This window comes from Clavispora lusitaniae (assembly GCF_014636115.1).
Source record: "Clavispora lusitaniae strain FDAARGOS_655 chromosome Unknown tig00000003_pilon, whole genome shotgun sequence".
Classification (NCBI taxonomy): Eukaryota; Fungi; Ascomycota; class Pichiomycetes; order Serinales; family Metschnikowiaceae; genus Clavispora; species Clavispora lusitaniae.
This window is the reverse complement of record NW_027093975.1, coordinates 971,081-983,277: the sequence shown is the minus strand read 5'-3', so window position 1 is coordinate 983,277 and position 12,197 is coordinate 971,081. Positions and strand designations below refer to the sequence as shown.

The 12,197-nt window shown below is 45.2% G+C and overlaps 5 protein-coding genes across 5 annotated transcripts; 2 read left to right on the top strand and 3 right to left on the bottom strand. All coding sequences in view use genetic code 12, as the record gives it.

The window, feature by feature from the left end:
• Positions 1–952: 952 nt before the first annotated feature.
• Positions 953–1,597, top strand: YPT72 (Rab family GTPase; the record flags this gene model as incomplete). Its single annotated transcript, XM_002619274.2, has 1 exon — positions 953–1,597. One exon carries the CDS (start codon positions 953–955, stop codon positions 1,595–1,597), a length of 645 nt encoding a protein of 214 aa, XP_002619320.1.
• A 751-nt stretch (positions 1,598–2,348) lies between these two features.
• FOB63_000458 (uncharacterized protein) lies at positions 2,349–3,059 on the bottom strand (the record flags this gene model as incomplete). Its single annotated transcript, XM_002619272.2, has 1 exon — positions 2,349–3,059. The coding sequence occupies one exon, from the start codon at positions 3,057–3,059 to the stop codon at positions 2,349–2,351; it is 711 nt and encodes a 236-aa protein (XP_002619318.2).
• Positions 3,060–3,895: 836 nt separating this feature from the next.
• TEF1 (translation elongation factor EF-1 alpha) lies at positions 3,896–5,272 on the bottom strand (the record flags this gene model as incomplete). Its single annotated transcript, XM_002619270.2, has 1 exon — positions 3,896–5,272. The coding sequence occupies one exon, from the start codon at positions 5,270–5,272 to the stop codon at positions 3,896–3,898; it is 1,377 nt and encodes a 458-aa protein (XP_002619316.1).
• A 1,380-nt stretch (positions 5,273–6,652) lies between these two features.
• FOB63_000456 (protein kinase activating protein) lies at positions 6,653–8,692 on the bottom strand (the record flags this gene model as incomplete). The annotated part of the gene is made up of 1 exon (XM_002619269.2): positions 6,653–8,692. The coding sequence occupies one exon, from the start codon at positions 8,690–8,692 to the stop codon at positions 6,653–6,655; it is 2,040 nt and encodes a 679-aa protein (XP_002619315.2).
• A 2,503-nt stretch (positions 8,693–11,195) lies between these two features.
• On the top strand, positions 11,196–11,912 carry PGA26 (Pga26p; the record flags this gene model as incomplete). Its single annotated transcript, XM_066102409.1, has 2 exons — positions 11,196–11,347; positions 11,420–11,912. 2 exons carry the CDS (start codon positions 11,196–11,198, stop codon positions 11,910–11,912), a joined length of 645 nt encoding a protein of 214 aa, XP_065958541.1.
• Between the last annotated feature and the right edge of the window lie 285 nt (positions 11,913–12,197).

The following is a 12,197-nucleotide window of genomic DNA, read 5'->3' as shown; positions in this document are numbered from 1 at the left end:
AGAATCTGCTATCTTCTAATGCTATCTTTAATCTGCTATCTTCTAATCTGCCATCTTCTAATCTGCCTATCTTTATAATCTTGTTATATAATCGGCTTGTATCTTCTACAATGTTATTTCCTAAATCTGCATTTCTAAAATTGTGAAATTGAATAATTTAGCACTGTACTCCAGAAAAACGGAGCTACGTTCTAAGCTTCAAACCTATGCTGTTGTGATTGTATTATAAATTGCCCGAACCACTGTCTTAGCGACTTATCTGGGCCGATAATCAATACCTTATGATATTATCACAAGATATAGAATTATTTGGATCAGTACCAATGGAGTGTTGCCTCAATAGTTACCTCAGGCTTATAGAATTGCTCGCGATTTCAACATATTCATGCAATTTATTCCCGTCTAAAGTTAGTACAATATGATGAAGCAGAATTATCAGGCAATCCAGTTATCTTCAGGCAGCTGACTGGAATTAGATGGCTCACTTGATTCACTAAATAGTCGAAGTAAAGACTTTCACCAATTTTTGATTAATTTCCCGTATACTTTTAATTATTGAGTGATCGGTCCATTGAACACTTTTGCCTCAAAAATCGTGTTTATTGATGGCAATGGCTTCACTTTTGCCCACTTGGACGTTTCTACTCACTATTATATTTGATCTTATTTTGTAGCTTGATTCTTGGTGCATTTATTATCTGATTGGCTTCATACTGGTTGACGTACTGTATATTGTCACAGGTCAGAAACATACGGTTCAGATCCCACACGACAGATCCATAGATAGTAAGCAGCTCCTTCCATCCGCTGCTCTAGTAGATACATCCACACCTTCCAGAACACATTAATTTCCTTGTCTGACTTGGTCCTTGGTGGGTTGGGCCAAAACACCCGTGCACCACAACCCGCCTTATCTTTCTTTCCCCAGCGCTCAAAAAATACACATCCCAACATGTCTGCTCGTAAGAAAACATTGTTGAAAGTGATCATTTTGGGCGACTCGGGCGTGGGCAAAACCTCGCTCATGCAGCAGTTTGTCAACAATAAGTTTTCCCACCAGTACAAAGCCACCATTGGCGCCGATTTTTTGACCAAAGACTTGACCATCGATAACAAAACTGTGTCCTTGCAAATATGGGACACGGCGGGCCAAGAGCGGTTCCAGAGCTTGGGTGTGGCGTTCTACCGAGGCGCCGACTGCTGTGTGTTGTGCTACGACGTGACCAACGAGAAATCCTTGAACAACTTGGCTTCATGGAAGGACGAGTTTCTTATCCAGTCCAACGTGCTGAACCCACAGGACTTCCCGTTCATCATAATAGGAAACAAGATCGACGTGGACGAAAGCAAGAAAATCCCTTCCTTGTCGAAGAAGTTGATGAACATCACAAACAACCAGTTGGGAGGCTTGAGCTATCCTGTTTTCGAAACCAGTGCCAAAGACTCCATCAACGTGCAAGCGGCCTTTGAGGTGGTTGCCAAAATGGCCTTGCAGCAAGAGGAGCTCAACGAAGGTGCCCGTAGCGACATGAACAACGATTACAACGACGCAATCAATATTCATTTGGAGAACGAAACCAGCGGCTGTGCGTGTTAAACTGTCTGTGACGTGTTTGCGGAGCCTGACTGAACTGCTTCTTTGAAGTGTTTGCCCGGACGGGATAGGAACATGCCTGAAGAATTTCTGCCGATGGTGTAAAATATATTTATCTGCCATGCGAAGTAGCCTTTGGGAATAACATTGAAGCATAGAACAGGTGCTTTGCCACTTCCATCTTCCTCTTGGCATCTCCTTAATACATCTGTTTTTCTGTTTAGTAATAGTTTGCGTGAGTAAGAGTCCAGGATTTTCAAGTTTGCTGATCAAATGAACAAGCCACTCCGTTGCCGAATCAAATCGTCATTCGTCTCGGTTACGACTAGTCTTTAGCCTGACAAACTGGTACTTTGAGTACTTAATCTAGCAAATTTATAGGCTCTTGGGTAAAGAAAATGATTAGAAGTATAGTTTTGCATGAACACTTATTAACACGAGAAATGTATTCTTTGAGAGAAACCATTATATGGAAACAAGTAACATCTCACAAATATGGGCTGTAGGTTGTTTGTGTACATAGTAATGAAGAGATGCTAGATCATTCTACACTGATATATGGAAACACAGTTGAAATAAAATATTCGCAAGGTCTCTGAAATACGTAAAGCTAATGAACAAGAATACATGGATGAACGACCCAACACGAATGAACAAGAATACATAAATGAACAAGAATACATGAATGAACGAATCAACAGGATGATCGATTTACAGGATGAACGAAAGACCACGGCAGAATTAGCCAGCACCACTACTTGTTGATGCAGGCACAGAACATCTTCAACAACGCATTCACAAGACCATTACCCGTGTCAAACTGCTGAGGCTGCTGCTGATATGGCTGCTGGTAGTTCTGTTGATATTGCGGCTGCTGCTGGTATTGTGGCTGTTGGTAAGTCTGCTGGGGATAGCCTGGCTGGGTCCATTCGTCAGGCACACTAGCGTCGGGCGAGTTTGTAAAGTCAATCACCAAGACGCCCGAGTTCTTTGGGTCCATGTGGTGGCGCAAGCCACTCTTGTCACACAATTCGTCGACGGCCGGTTTCAACTTGGCTATGCCGTTTTGCGAGTGCAAACCTTTGCCGACAATCACCCGCAAATGCAGCTGGTTAGTCCTAGCACACTCGGCGATTCGGCGCTGAAGAATCCACTCGGCTTCCAGCACATACAAGCCGTGCAAGTCGATTTCGTCCTGGGCCGAGTCTGCATTGTTCTCTTTGAAAACATACTCTGCCGCTTTGCGGTCGGCGTCGATGGCTTTTTGCATCATCTGCTTCGACTTGACGCTGAGCTCATGGGCCTCGGCCTTGTTCCCCTGTTTGTACGCGCTTTGCGACTGTTTGGAAAGCGCCGTTTTCTTGTCGTGAAAGGCGCTGGCTTCTGCTCTGAGCCGCTTATAAGTGTCGTCTGTGGCATGGTTGTAGTCTCTTTCCTCAAAGAGAGGAACGCCGCGAGTAGCCATTGGAAAAGAAAGGGAAAGGAAAGAGAAAGGAAAAAGAAAGAGGAAGAAAGAAGGAAAGAGTCTGAAAAGACAAAGGTGAGATAAGTACAGAAGAAATTGGCTTGATGCGAGAGAAGCGCATACACACAGGATATTAGGCACAATGGACAACGTTTTGTACGGCTAAATAAAGTATTCATAAACTTTTGAAATTTAGTGAAGGGTGGGATGAAACGGATTAATATTTAAACGAGTAGTTCAAACGATGGACAAGTAGTTCCAACGAATTAATCTTCGGACGAGTAGTTTGGCTATTCGACTGTATGGGCTGAAAATATTCATCACTATAGATTGCAGATTAGGCTTTCAATTGTAGAATAGCGTACTCATATTTAGCGAACAAAATGATCAAGACGAAATTTGACTGCGTTTAATGACTATAACGGGACGAAATACAAATTTGCATTTCTTGTTGAATTCGTTGGTCTTAGCAGAGAAGATTGCGAATTGAATTTATTCCTTGTGAGTTTTAGTTTCAAGACTAGGTAAAAGTACCTGCCAAGGCAAACTTAATGGACACATAGGCTTTCGCTTAATACCGCATGAACTGGATTTCAGGAACGTATCTGAAGGACCCATCTTCACTTTTAAGAGCTAAGTTTCAAGTAAAGTATAACCGAGACAATAGTAATCTTTCGTTGTTAGGAAACGACATTCTTACCTCCGAAAACCTACCCAGCCTTCAAACATAACGTATTTCTTCTGACTACTTCACCTTCAAAACATAACGTATTTCTGACTACTTCAGGTACTACATTATTCACTTCAGAATCACTTCATTCCTATTAACTGATAGCTTACTTCTTGGCAGCCTTTTGAGCAGCCTTGGTAACCTTACCGGCCTTGTCGGTCTTCTCAACAGCCTTGATGACACCAACAGCAACGGTTTGTCTCATGTCTCTGACAGCGAATCTACCCAATGGTGGGTAGTCGGTGAAAGCCTCAACACACATTGGCTTGGTTGGGACCATCTTGACGATAGCAGCGTCACCGGACTTGATGAACTTTGGCTCTTCTTCCAACTTCTTACCGGTTCTTCTGTCGATCTTCTCGATCAAGGTGTCGAACTTACAAGCAATGTGGGCAGTGTGACAGTCCAAAACTGGAGAGTAACCAGAGGAGATTTGACCTGGGTGGTTCAAGACAATGACTTGAGCAGTGAAGGAAGCAGCAGCCTTTGGTGGGTCGTTCTTGGAGTCACCACAGACGTTACCTCTTCTGATTTCCTTGACGGAAACGTTCTTGACGTTGAAACCAACGTTGTCACCTGGGACACCCTCAGCCAATTGTTCGTGGTGCATTTCCACGGACTTGACTTCAGTGGTGACACCAGCTGGAGCAAAGGTGACAACCATACCGGCCTTGATGACACCGGTCTCAACTCTACCGACTGGCACAGTACCAATACCACCGATCTTGTAGACATCTTGCAATGGCAATCTCAATGGCTTGTCGGTTGGTCTCGAAGGTGGCTCAATGGCGTCAATGGCCTCCAACAAGGTCTTACCGGTGGACTTACCAGACTTGGTCTCCTTCTCCCAACCCTTGTACCATGGGCAGTTGGTGGATGGCTCAATCATGTTGTCACCGTTCCAACCAGAGATTGGGACGAATGGAACAGTCTTAGGGTTGTAACCAACCTTCTTGACGAAGTTAGAGGTTTCCTTGATGATTTCCTCGAATCTAGATTGGTCCCACTTGACGGAGTCCATCTTGTTGACAGCAACAATCAACTGCTTGACACCCAAGGTGTAAGCCAACAAAGCGTGCTCTCTGGTTTGACCGTCCTTAGAGATACCGGCTTCGAACTCACCGACACCACCAGCGATAATCAAGATAGCACAGTCAGCTTGGGAAGTACCAGTGATCATGTTCTTGATGAAATCTCTGTGACCTGGAGCGTCAATGACGGTAACGTGGTACTTTGGAGTCTCGAACTTCCACAAAGCGATATCGATGGTGATACCTCTTTCTCTCTCAGCCTTCAACTTGTCCAAAACCCAAGCGTACTTGAAAGAACCCTTACCCAATTCAGCGGCTTCCTTTTCGAACTTTTCAATAGTTCTCTTGTCAATACCACCACACTTGTAAATCAAGTGACCGGTGGTGGTAGACTTACCGGAATCGACGTGACCGATAACAACGACGTTGACGTGAGCTTTCTCCTTACCCATTGTGTATGTTAGTTTAGTTAGAGAAAAAAAGAAGAGTCACTTTTGGTGCGAAGTGGCCACTTATATATCCTCCGAAAATTTTTCGCGCTGGAGCAAAAATTTTCTCTGCAATGCCTGCATCTACTCGCCACCAGACCCACGACATTTTTTCTACTCTTCTTGCCCCGCCGTAGTTTTCTTCCCAAAGAGGCGTTTTGCGCCAAAACTTTCAGTCACACTTTTCATTTATTTTCGCCGGCTTCACACAAGCGCTTTTTCGCAGATTTTTTCGGCCTCTTTTTCTCTTTTTGCTCAGCCCTAGAAGGTGGGGTTTGATGTCGTGTCCTGCAGCAACCTTGGTGATGATGCGCGACATTTTTCTTTTTTCGATGTCCTTCTTCCTTATGCCCAGTAATTCGCCTCTCTGACTCAGAGCTGGATTATCACTTTGCCCCTTCTGTAAGTCTGTAAGCTGCGCTTCTCTAGCCGCCACCAGTGGCAAAGATAAACGTTTGTGGGGGTCATCGTGTCACGTGAGTAAACCTAGGGCTTGTGCCCTGTACACTCCCATCTGTGTCAAGAGTGTTTCAATTGAAGACCGTTTCATCTACGATACTTATTCTCCTGATTGTGCTCTTTTTATAGCATGTATGGGCGCCACTTGACGGCGCCAATTAGTTATCCTGAAACAGTAAATTCTCATGTGCGGAAGAAGCAAAAGAAGAATGGCCAGGGCCCTCAAACCACGTTGCTATATTTTATGTAGATATTTTCTTGGATCCTCCGGTAGGCTTATTTATAGCAGTATGGTTTGTGACCGCCAGGGGTCATTGTTAATGAAACCGGTAATTTTAAATGGCACTAGCCAGATAATGTGTGGGAAAATATCTGTAGACCACCCATGTGCAAAGCTAATTAAACCATCAGAATACTTAGAAGATAGAAGCCGTGTTTAGGCATTTCTTCAACTTACTTTAAGCCAATTCATCTTGATGACCAGATTCTCTGCAATTAAGATGTTGACAATTCTAAGAGGAAGCCCTCACAAAAACTCCATAAAGTATCTTACTATGGTAGGATATGCCCGTCCGTGATCTGATCAATTGCAAAATGTAGAAAATCTTTATCGTGATGTGCTTGTTTTTCGTATAGGCTTCATCTATTGCCTTGCCGAACAACCATTTTCGTTTATAATTCTCTTTCATTCTTTCATACCATTCTCGTCACCAACATGAATGGATAGAACCAAGTGTCACTGTGTTTTAATGTCTTTTTTATTCTGCTTTATTCTTTGTCTATGTTTTTCAAATCCTCATCCACTGTAAAGATGGTGTCCATTGTCGGAAATATGCTTCTCTTCAGGTACATGCTAATTATTCCTCCCATTCTATAGTACATAATTTACGTAACCTTGCGTCTTCTTTTGGTTGCACGCTCCGGCCCTTCGAGTTTCCTCATCAACTCTTGTTTATCATGAAGTGAATCCTGATTTTCGTAACCCACCTGCGTTGGCATGTCATCGCTGTCATGCGTATCATCAGGTCCTTTCTGTAATGTGTCTTCGTTGTCCTCGCGAGCATTCTTTAACTTCTCGGTCAATGATTCCCCGCCTCCGGCCAAACGACCATACTTGAGTTTGTTCTTTGCCTTCCGGGGTGAAGGTAATTGAACTTGCACGTCCTCAGTTCCTTCGGAAGGCGTTTGTGTCAGAAAATTATTGCTTATTTTGCGAACATAGTCCAACAACGTAGTAGGACGTGCCATAGTTTGTGGGGCGAATATGCACCACGATAAATCTAAAATGTCAGGCACCTGAAGATTGGCTTTGTTTGTCAGCCGTTCAATCATCTCCCAGAGGTACGCAACCGAAACGATTGGAATGCCCCATTTTTTTGCTGCACTGATCTTATTCTTGGCTGAGATCATAGATACAGACTTCGAGTCATCGCCATTTTGATAGACGGGACAATGCAAAATATCTTTATGTTTGTACTCAAAAAGCTTTGGACTGTTCTTTATGAATGCTGGTTTGAACAAGTTGATATTAATGATAAGGAGATCGCGGTTAGCATTGAGAACATCGCAAAACTCAAGGTTGAGGTAGCCGATTAGCTTTTCAATATGAAGAAGTTCAACACCTGTAAAACCTGAAATGCAAACTTTGTAACGCGTTGCCAGAGGCACTAATCCCTGAAGCGGCTTGCACCAAGAATCAAGACAGATTCTGTTGTAGAAAATACTGCGTTCAATAAACCAATCCGTCACCACCGCTACTTCCTTGGAGTTAATGCGTCGCTTCATGGCGCTAGGGAGCATCAGAAGCATTAAGTTTGCCTGTGGGCCATTGCGCACCAAGAGAAGAATGTGAGTAATAGTTTCATCATCTGCCCCTTCAGCAATCTCACCTTGGTGCGAGTCTACTACACGCTGAAGCACCTTCTGTTGCGGAATGGAAAACCCAACGGCAAGAAATTTGAGTCCAAGAAAAAGTGTGCTTGTTGCTGCCTCCTTTATCGTCGCACTCGACAGCGTTCCAGCTTTGGTCTTTGATGAGTTCAACAAAACGGGAGTCTCTTCTTCATCTTCGGAGGCATCGTCCCAGGTGCTGTCACGCACAAGACGCGCTGTGTGCGATCGCGTGCGGTCCATGATGGAAGACCAAATATGCGAGGACTTTTTAAGAGCAGTCTTATCGATTCTCTGAGGCTCATCGTCCGGTGCGGTTTGTGCAGCCCGCTGCACACGCAAAGCATATAGCTTTTTCCACACAAAAGAGGCGTTGTTGTAGAGGTTGGTGCCACTCGTGCTGACTCTGTAGTCATCGAGATCGAGTGCAGCCCCGCGCAAACACGAATCGTAGATCCAAAGAGGGTGTACTGCCGGGATCCCCCATTGCTGCGCCATGGTGAAGCGGCGACCGGCCGCGTCTGTGCCCACAATCACATTGCACGCGGGCGTAAGTGTGGAGCTGACCTTGGCGCCATGGTGGGCCAAAACCAGAACAATGTCTTGCGCCAGGAACGCGTCTTTCAAGGCATGTGGAGGGATTGCGTCGCGGGGCGGCGTGCGGAACCGCTCACCAAACAAGCGCAGCACTTCTTCAGAGGACGGCCGGTCCACGCGAGCCACGCATACGACAAAGGAAGAAAAGAGAGGTAGCTGCACGCGAAGCAAGGCTGCCGAAACGTCGTCTCCGGCTGTCCAGCGAGCGTGGGCATCAAGGATGGTGGAGACAGAGAGAAATGTCACGTCGTGGCGGTAACGCACCGAGTAACGGTACTTTTCTGTGTTGCGAGACCCGACTACCAAATACGTCACCAGACTCATGAGATCTGTGTAGTGGGTGCCACCCAACGCCACGATCTTGTCAGCCACTTCGTGACGCTGGGACGACTGGATGCCGGTGCAGCAGAACGTTAGGCCCTGGAACGGTTTGGACATGGATAGGAAAATAAGTGACCTGCACACTGTGGTTCTGTTGATGGTGGTTTGAGATGGAACATGAAACTGGAACACGTGACCTAGCAGGCTGCAAAACCAGTAGACGCCAGTAACATGGAGAATTCAAGTCAAAGGCGTCTGTGGGGTAGAACTTGGCACGTTTGGATGTGAAGGAGTGGAGCATAACATGAATGTAACTGTAGGAAAGAGGGAAGACGATGAGAAGGAAGAAAGACGATGAGAAAGGAGGGAAGGAAATAACAGAAAGGAGGGAAGGAAAGAATAGAAAGGAGGGAAGAAAGAATAGAAAGGTGGTAATGACTATATACAATAGAAATCGAAGAGTTAAAGAATTGTAGCTGAAAGAACTTAGAATAAAAGTTGATGGAAGAGAAAAAATCTCAATCGCAAAACCGAATAGAGGAGGGCCAGAATCGACTGTCAAAAGATCCAGCTTCTTAAGGACTGTAAGTATTGACATACGGCAAAGCTTTGTCAGTGGGATGAATGGTCAAAGAAGTAACTTGGACGATAAGATGATCATCAAGCATCATTTATTAGTCCCAAACAGAAACAAAATGACATAAGGCTCCATAAATAGAGGACGTTACAATGGGTCAATTGGAAGATTTACAGACAAGATACGTATTCGAGAAACGTATTAAGAAGCGTGTTGAGAAATTCAAGAAACAATTCAAGCAACAATTCAAGCAACAATTCAAGCTACCATTCAAGCAACAATTAATCGACAAGATACACAAAAAGCAGAATAAACACAGAAAGAAAAGGGAAACCTTACGATTTGGAAAGACTTGAAGTAATGGCCAAGCGGGTTGACAGCAGGGTATGTTTGGCCCTGTTTGGCCCTTATACATGTTGAAGGCTTTCCTTACGCAGTCAAATCGCAGATAGAACCAATTCAGGATCACTTTGCCAATAGATAAGCCAGGGAACTGTTCATTTAAGTTCTCAAAGCAAGGAGTGGAACTTAAAACTGCAACTGCAATACCCAAATTAGAAATACGTGGAACTGCACAGCCAAAGCTTATTCTAATAGGCAAAGCTAATTGAGTTGGAACATGATCAGCTGGATTGGGCATTCCTCGAAAACGTGGAAATGGCTATTGATGCCCGGCCGTTTTATTTTCTGTTTGTTTGCTAGGAGGTCGACCATAACAGGTCCAGACCAGGCGGAAGTAACCATGTCTAAACCTTCTTCAAGAATCCGCACATCACACTAGCACATTGGAAAGCCTATCGGATGGAGACTATTGGCACTTCGATATGACCTGGTATGAGCTTATGGCGAATACGGTGCAAAGTCTTTTTCGGTGAAGGTGGCTACACGGTAATTCCTCGCATATCGAGACGGAAGCGATTGATTTGGCTCGTCAACGTGGTTGCAGCGACTTACAGGTTGAAAGATCCAGCTAGGAGTGTACGAGTCAGGACATGTGTATGCAATTTGCACTAATTGGATTGGCCAGCAAAAGCTAGTAAAAGCCAATAGCGAAGATCAGAGCAGGTAGTGTAACAGAGCCGGAGGTACAGAGCCGGAGATATCAGTTTACGGATCAAAGCCGGATGCCTATTACGGATCAGAGCCGGAGATGCCAATACGATCAAAGCCGCAAGCTTGAACTAAGGTGGGCGTCTACCATGAATTCGATAGAGTTTCGATAGAGTTTCGACGCAACCCGAAATCAACAAAACTGCAAGTCTTCAAATGCGGGCTCATAATCGTCACCCAACTACGGTAATGGAAAGGCCGCTCAGTTAACCAAGCAATCAAGGTGATAATAATACCAACCAATACCAACCAATACCAACCTAGAACAAAATCCAAATGCAAATGCAAATGCAAATCCAAATCCAAATCCAAATGCAAATCCAAATCCAATCCATCCAATCCTACCAGTACCTACCAAGTAAGGTGAGCCATGCGCAAACCAGATACGAGCATGGAAAAGCCGAGAAACGCATGGCCTAACACCCACAGAAAAATCGAGAAAACAAACATCCAAAACAGCGCCCAAAACAGCGCCCAAAACAGCGCAACATGCACGTGGGGAAAATAACAACAAGCCGTGCCTCCGCTTAACAAAGCACGCTCAAACAAAATATCCAGCACGGAAAATGGCTCCTGGCAAATGGGGCCATGGCCGGGCCGTGTGCAGGCGACAAATGTTCAATTTCCCAGTCTCATATAGGCTACGGTTCATGCAGTCTCAGGCTACAGATCCATACAGTCAGGCAATACGTGGGCTATACAGTCTCATACAGTCAGGCTCACATGGTCAGGCCGTCATACAGTCCTTGCCATACAGTCTTTGCCATACAGTCTTGCCATACAGTCACGTAAACATCTGTCCTGCAGCGGCCCGAGCCATTTCTATTGGCGGACCCTGGAGTCATCAACCGATCCAACAAAGCAAGCAGCAAACCAACCAACCAAATCAAAAAGTTAACGAGCCAACCAGGCCTGTGTCTTCCAAAACACCAAATGACCAAATCCCAAATCCCAAAAAAAAAACCAAATCACCATATCGCCAAAACAACCAAATCTGCTCCATCCATCCCATCTCCCATCTCAGATAGCGTTCCTCTGCAGGCGATAATATTGCTCGTTTCGAGCCCCGGCCCACACAGGCAACCGTGCGTCTGCACCTCTGGAAAAGGAGACCCACTTCTATTTAAAGAACTTCTCTGTCGGCGCCATATATAAAGCGCCGCTGCGGGCCCAAGGCTCTTTTTTTCTTCTCCATCAACAATGCAATTCTCCACTTTCGCTACCTTGTCCGCTTTGACTGCCACCGCTTTCGCTGCCTACTCCAACGACACCACCTCGGCTGCTCCAGGCTCTAACGAGACCGTGGTCACCACCGACATCACCGTCACCGGCTACACCACCTACTGCCCAGAGTCCACTGTCATCACCATCACCAAGTGCTCTGACGTCTGCGAGCCATCTGCCGTCACCGTCACCGAGGCCACCACCTTGACCTTCACCGAGCCATGTCTCGTTCCAACCACCTACACCACCCACGTCACCGAGGAGACCACCATCCCATGCACTGAGTGTGAGCACAAGACCACCAAGGGTGCCGAGTCTGCCACGACTTCTGCTCCAGCCTCTGTCTCTTCTGCCGAGGGTGCTGCTGCCAAGAACGTTGCTGGTGTTTTCGCTGGTGTCGCTGCCGTTGCCGCCGCTTTGATGTAAGCTGCCTGATATTTTCGACGTGAATAAACGTACTTATTTCTACAATGTAAGACACCGCCTCAAGACACCGGGCGAAGCCTGGTGTCTGATGTCTGACGCCTGAACTTTTATATCTTCGCCTTAATTTTTGAATAAAGTTATTGAATCAAGTTATGGAACTAGTTATTGTACAAATTATTGAACTAAGTTATTGCACGAATATTGTGCAAATTATTGAATATTATGGAACTAAGTTATTGTACGAATTATTGACTAAGTTATTGCACAAATTGTACAAATTATTGA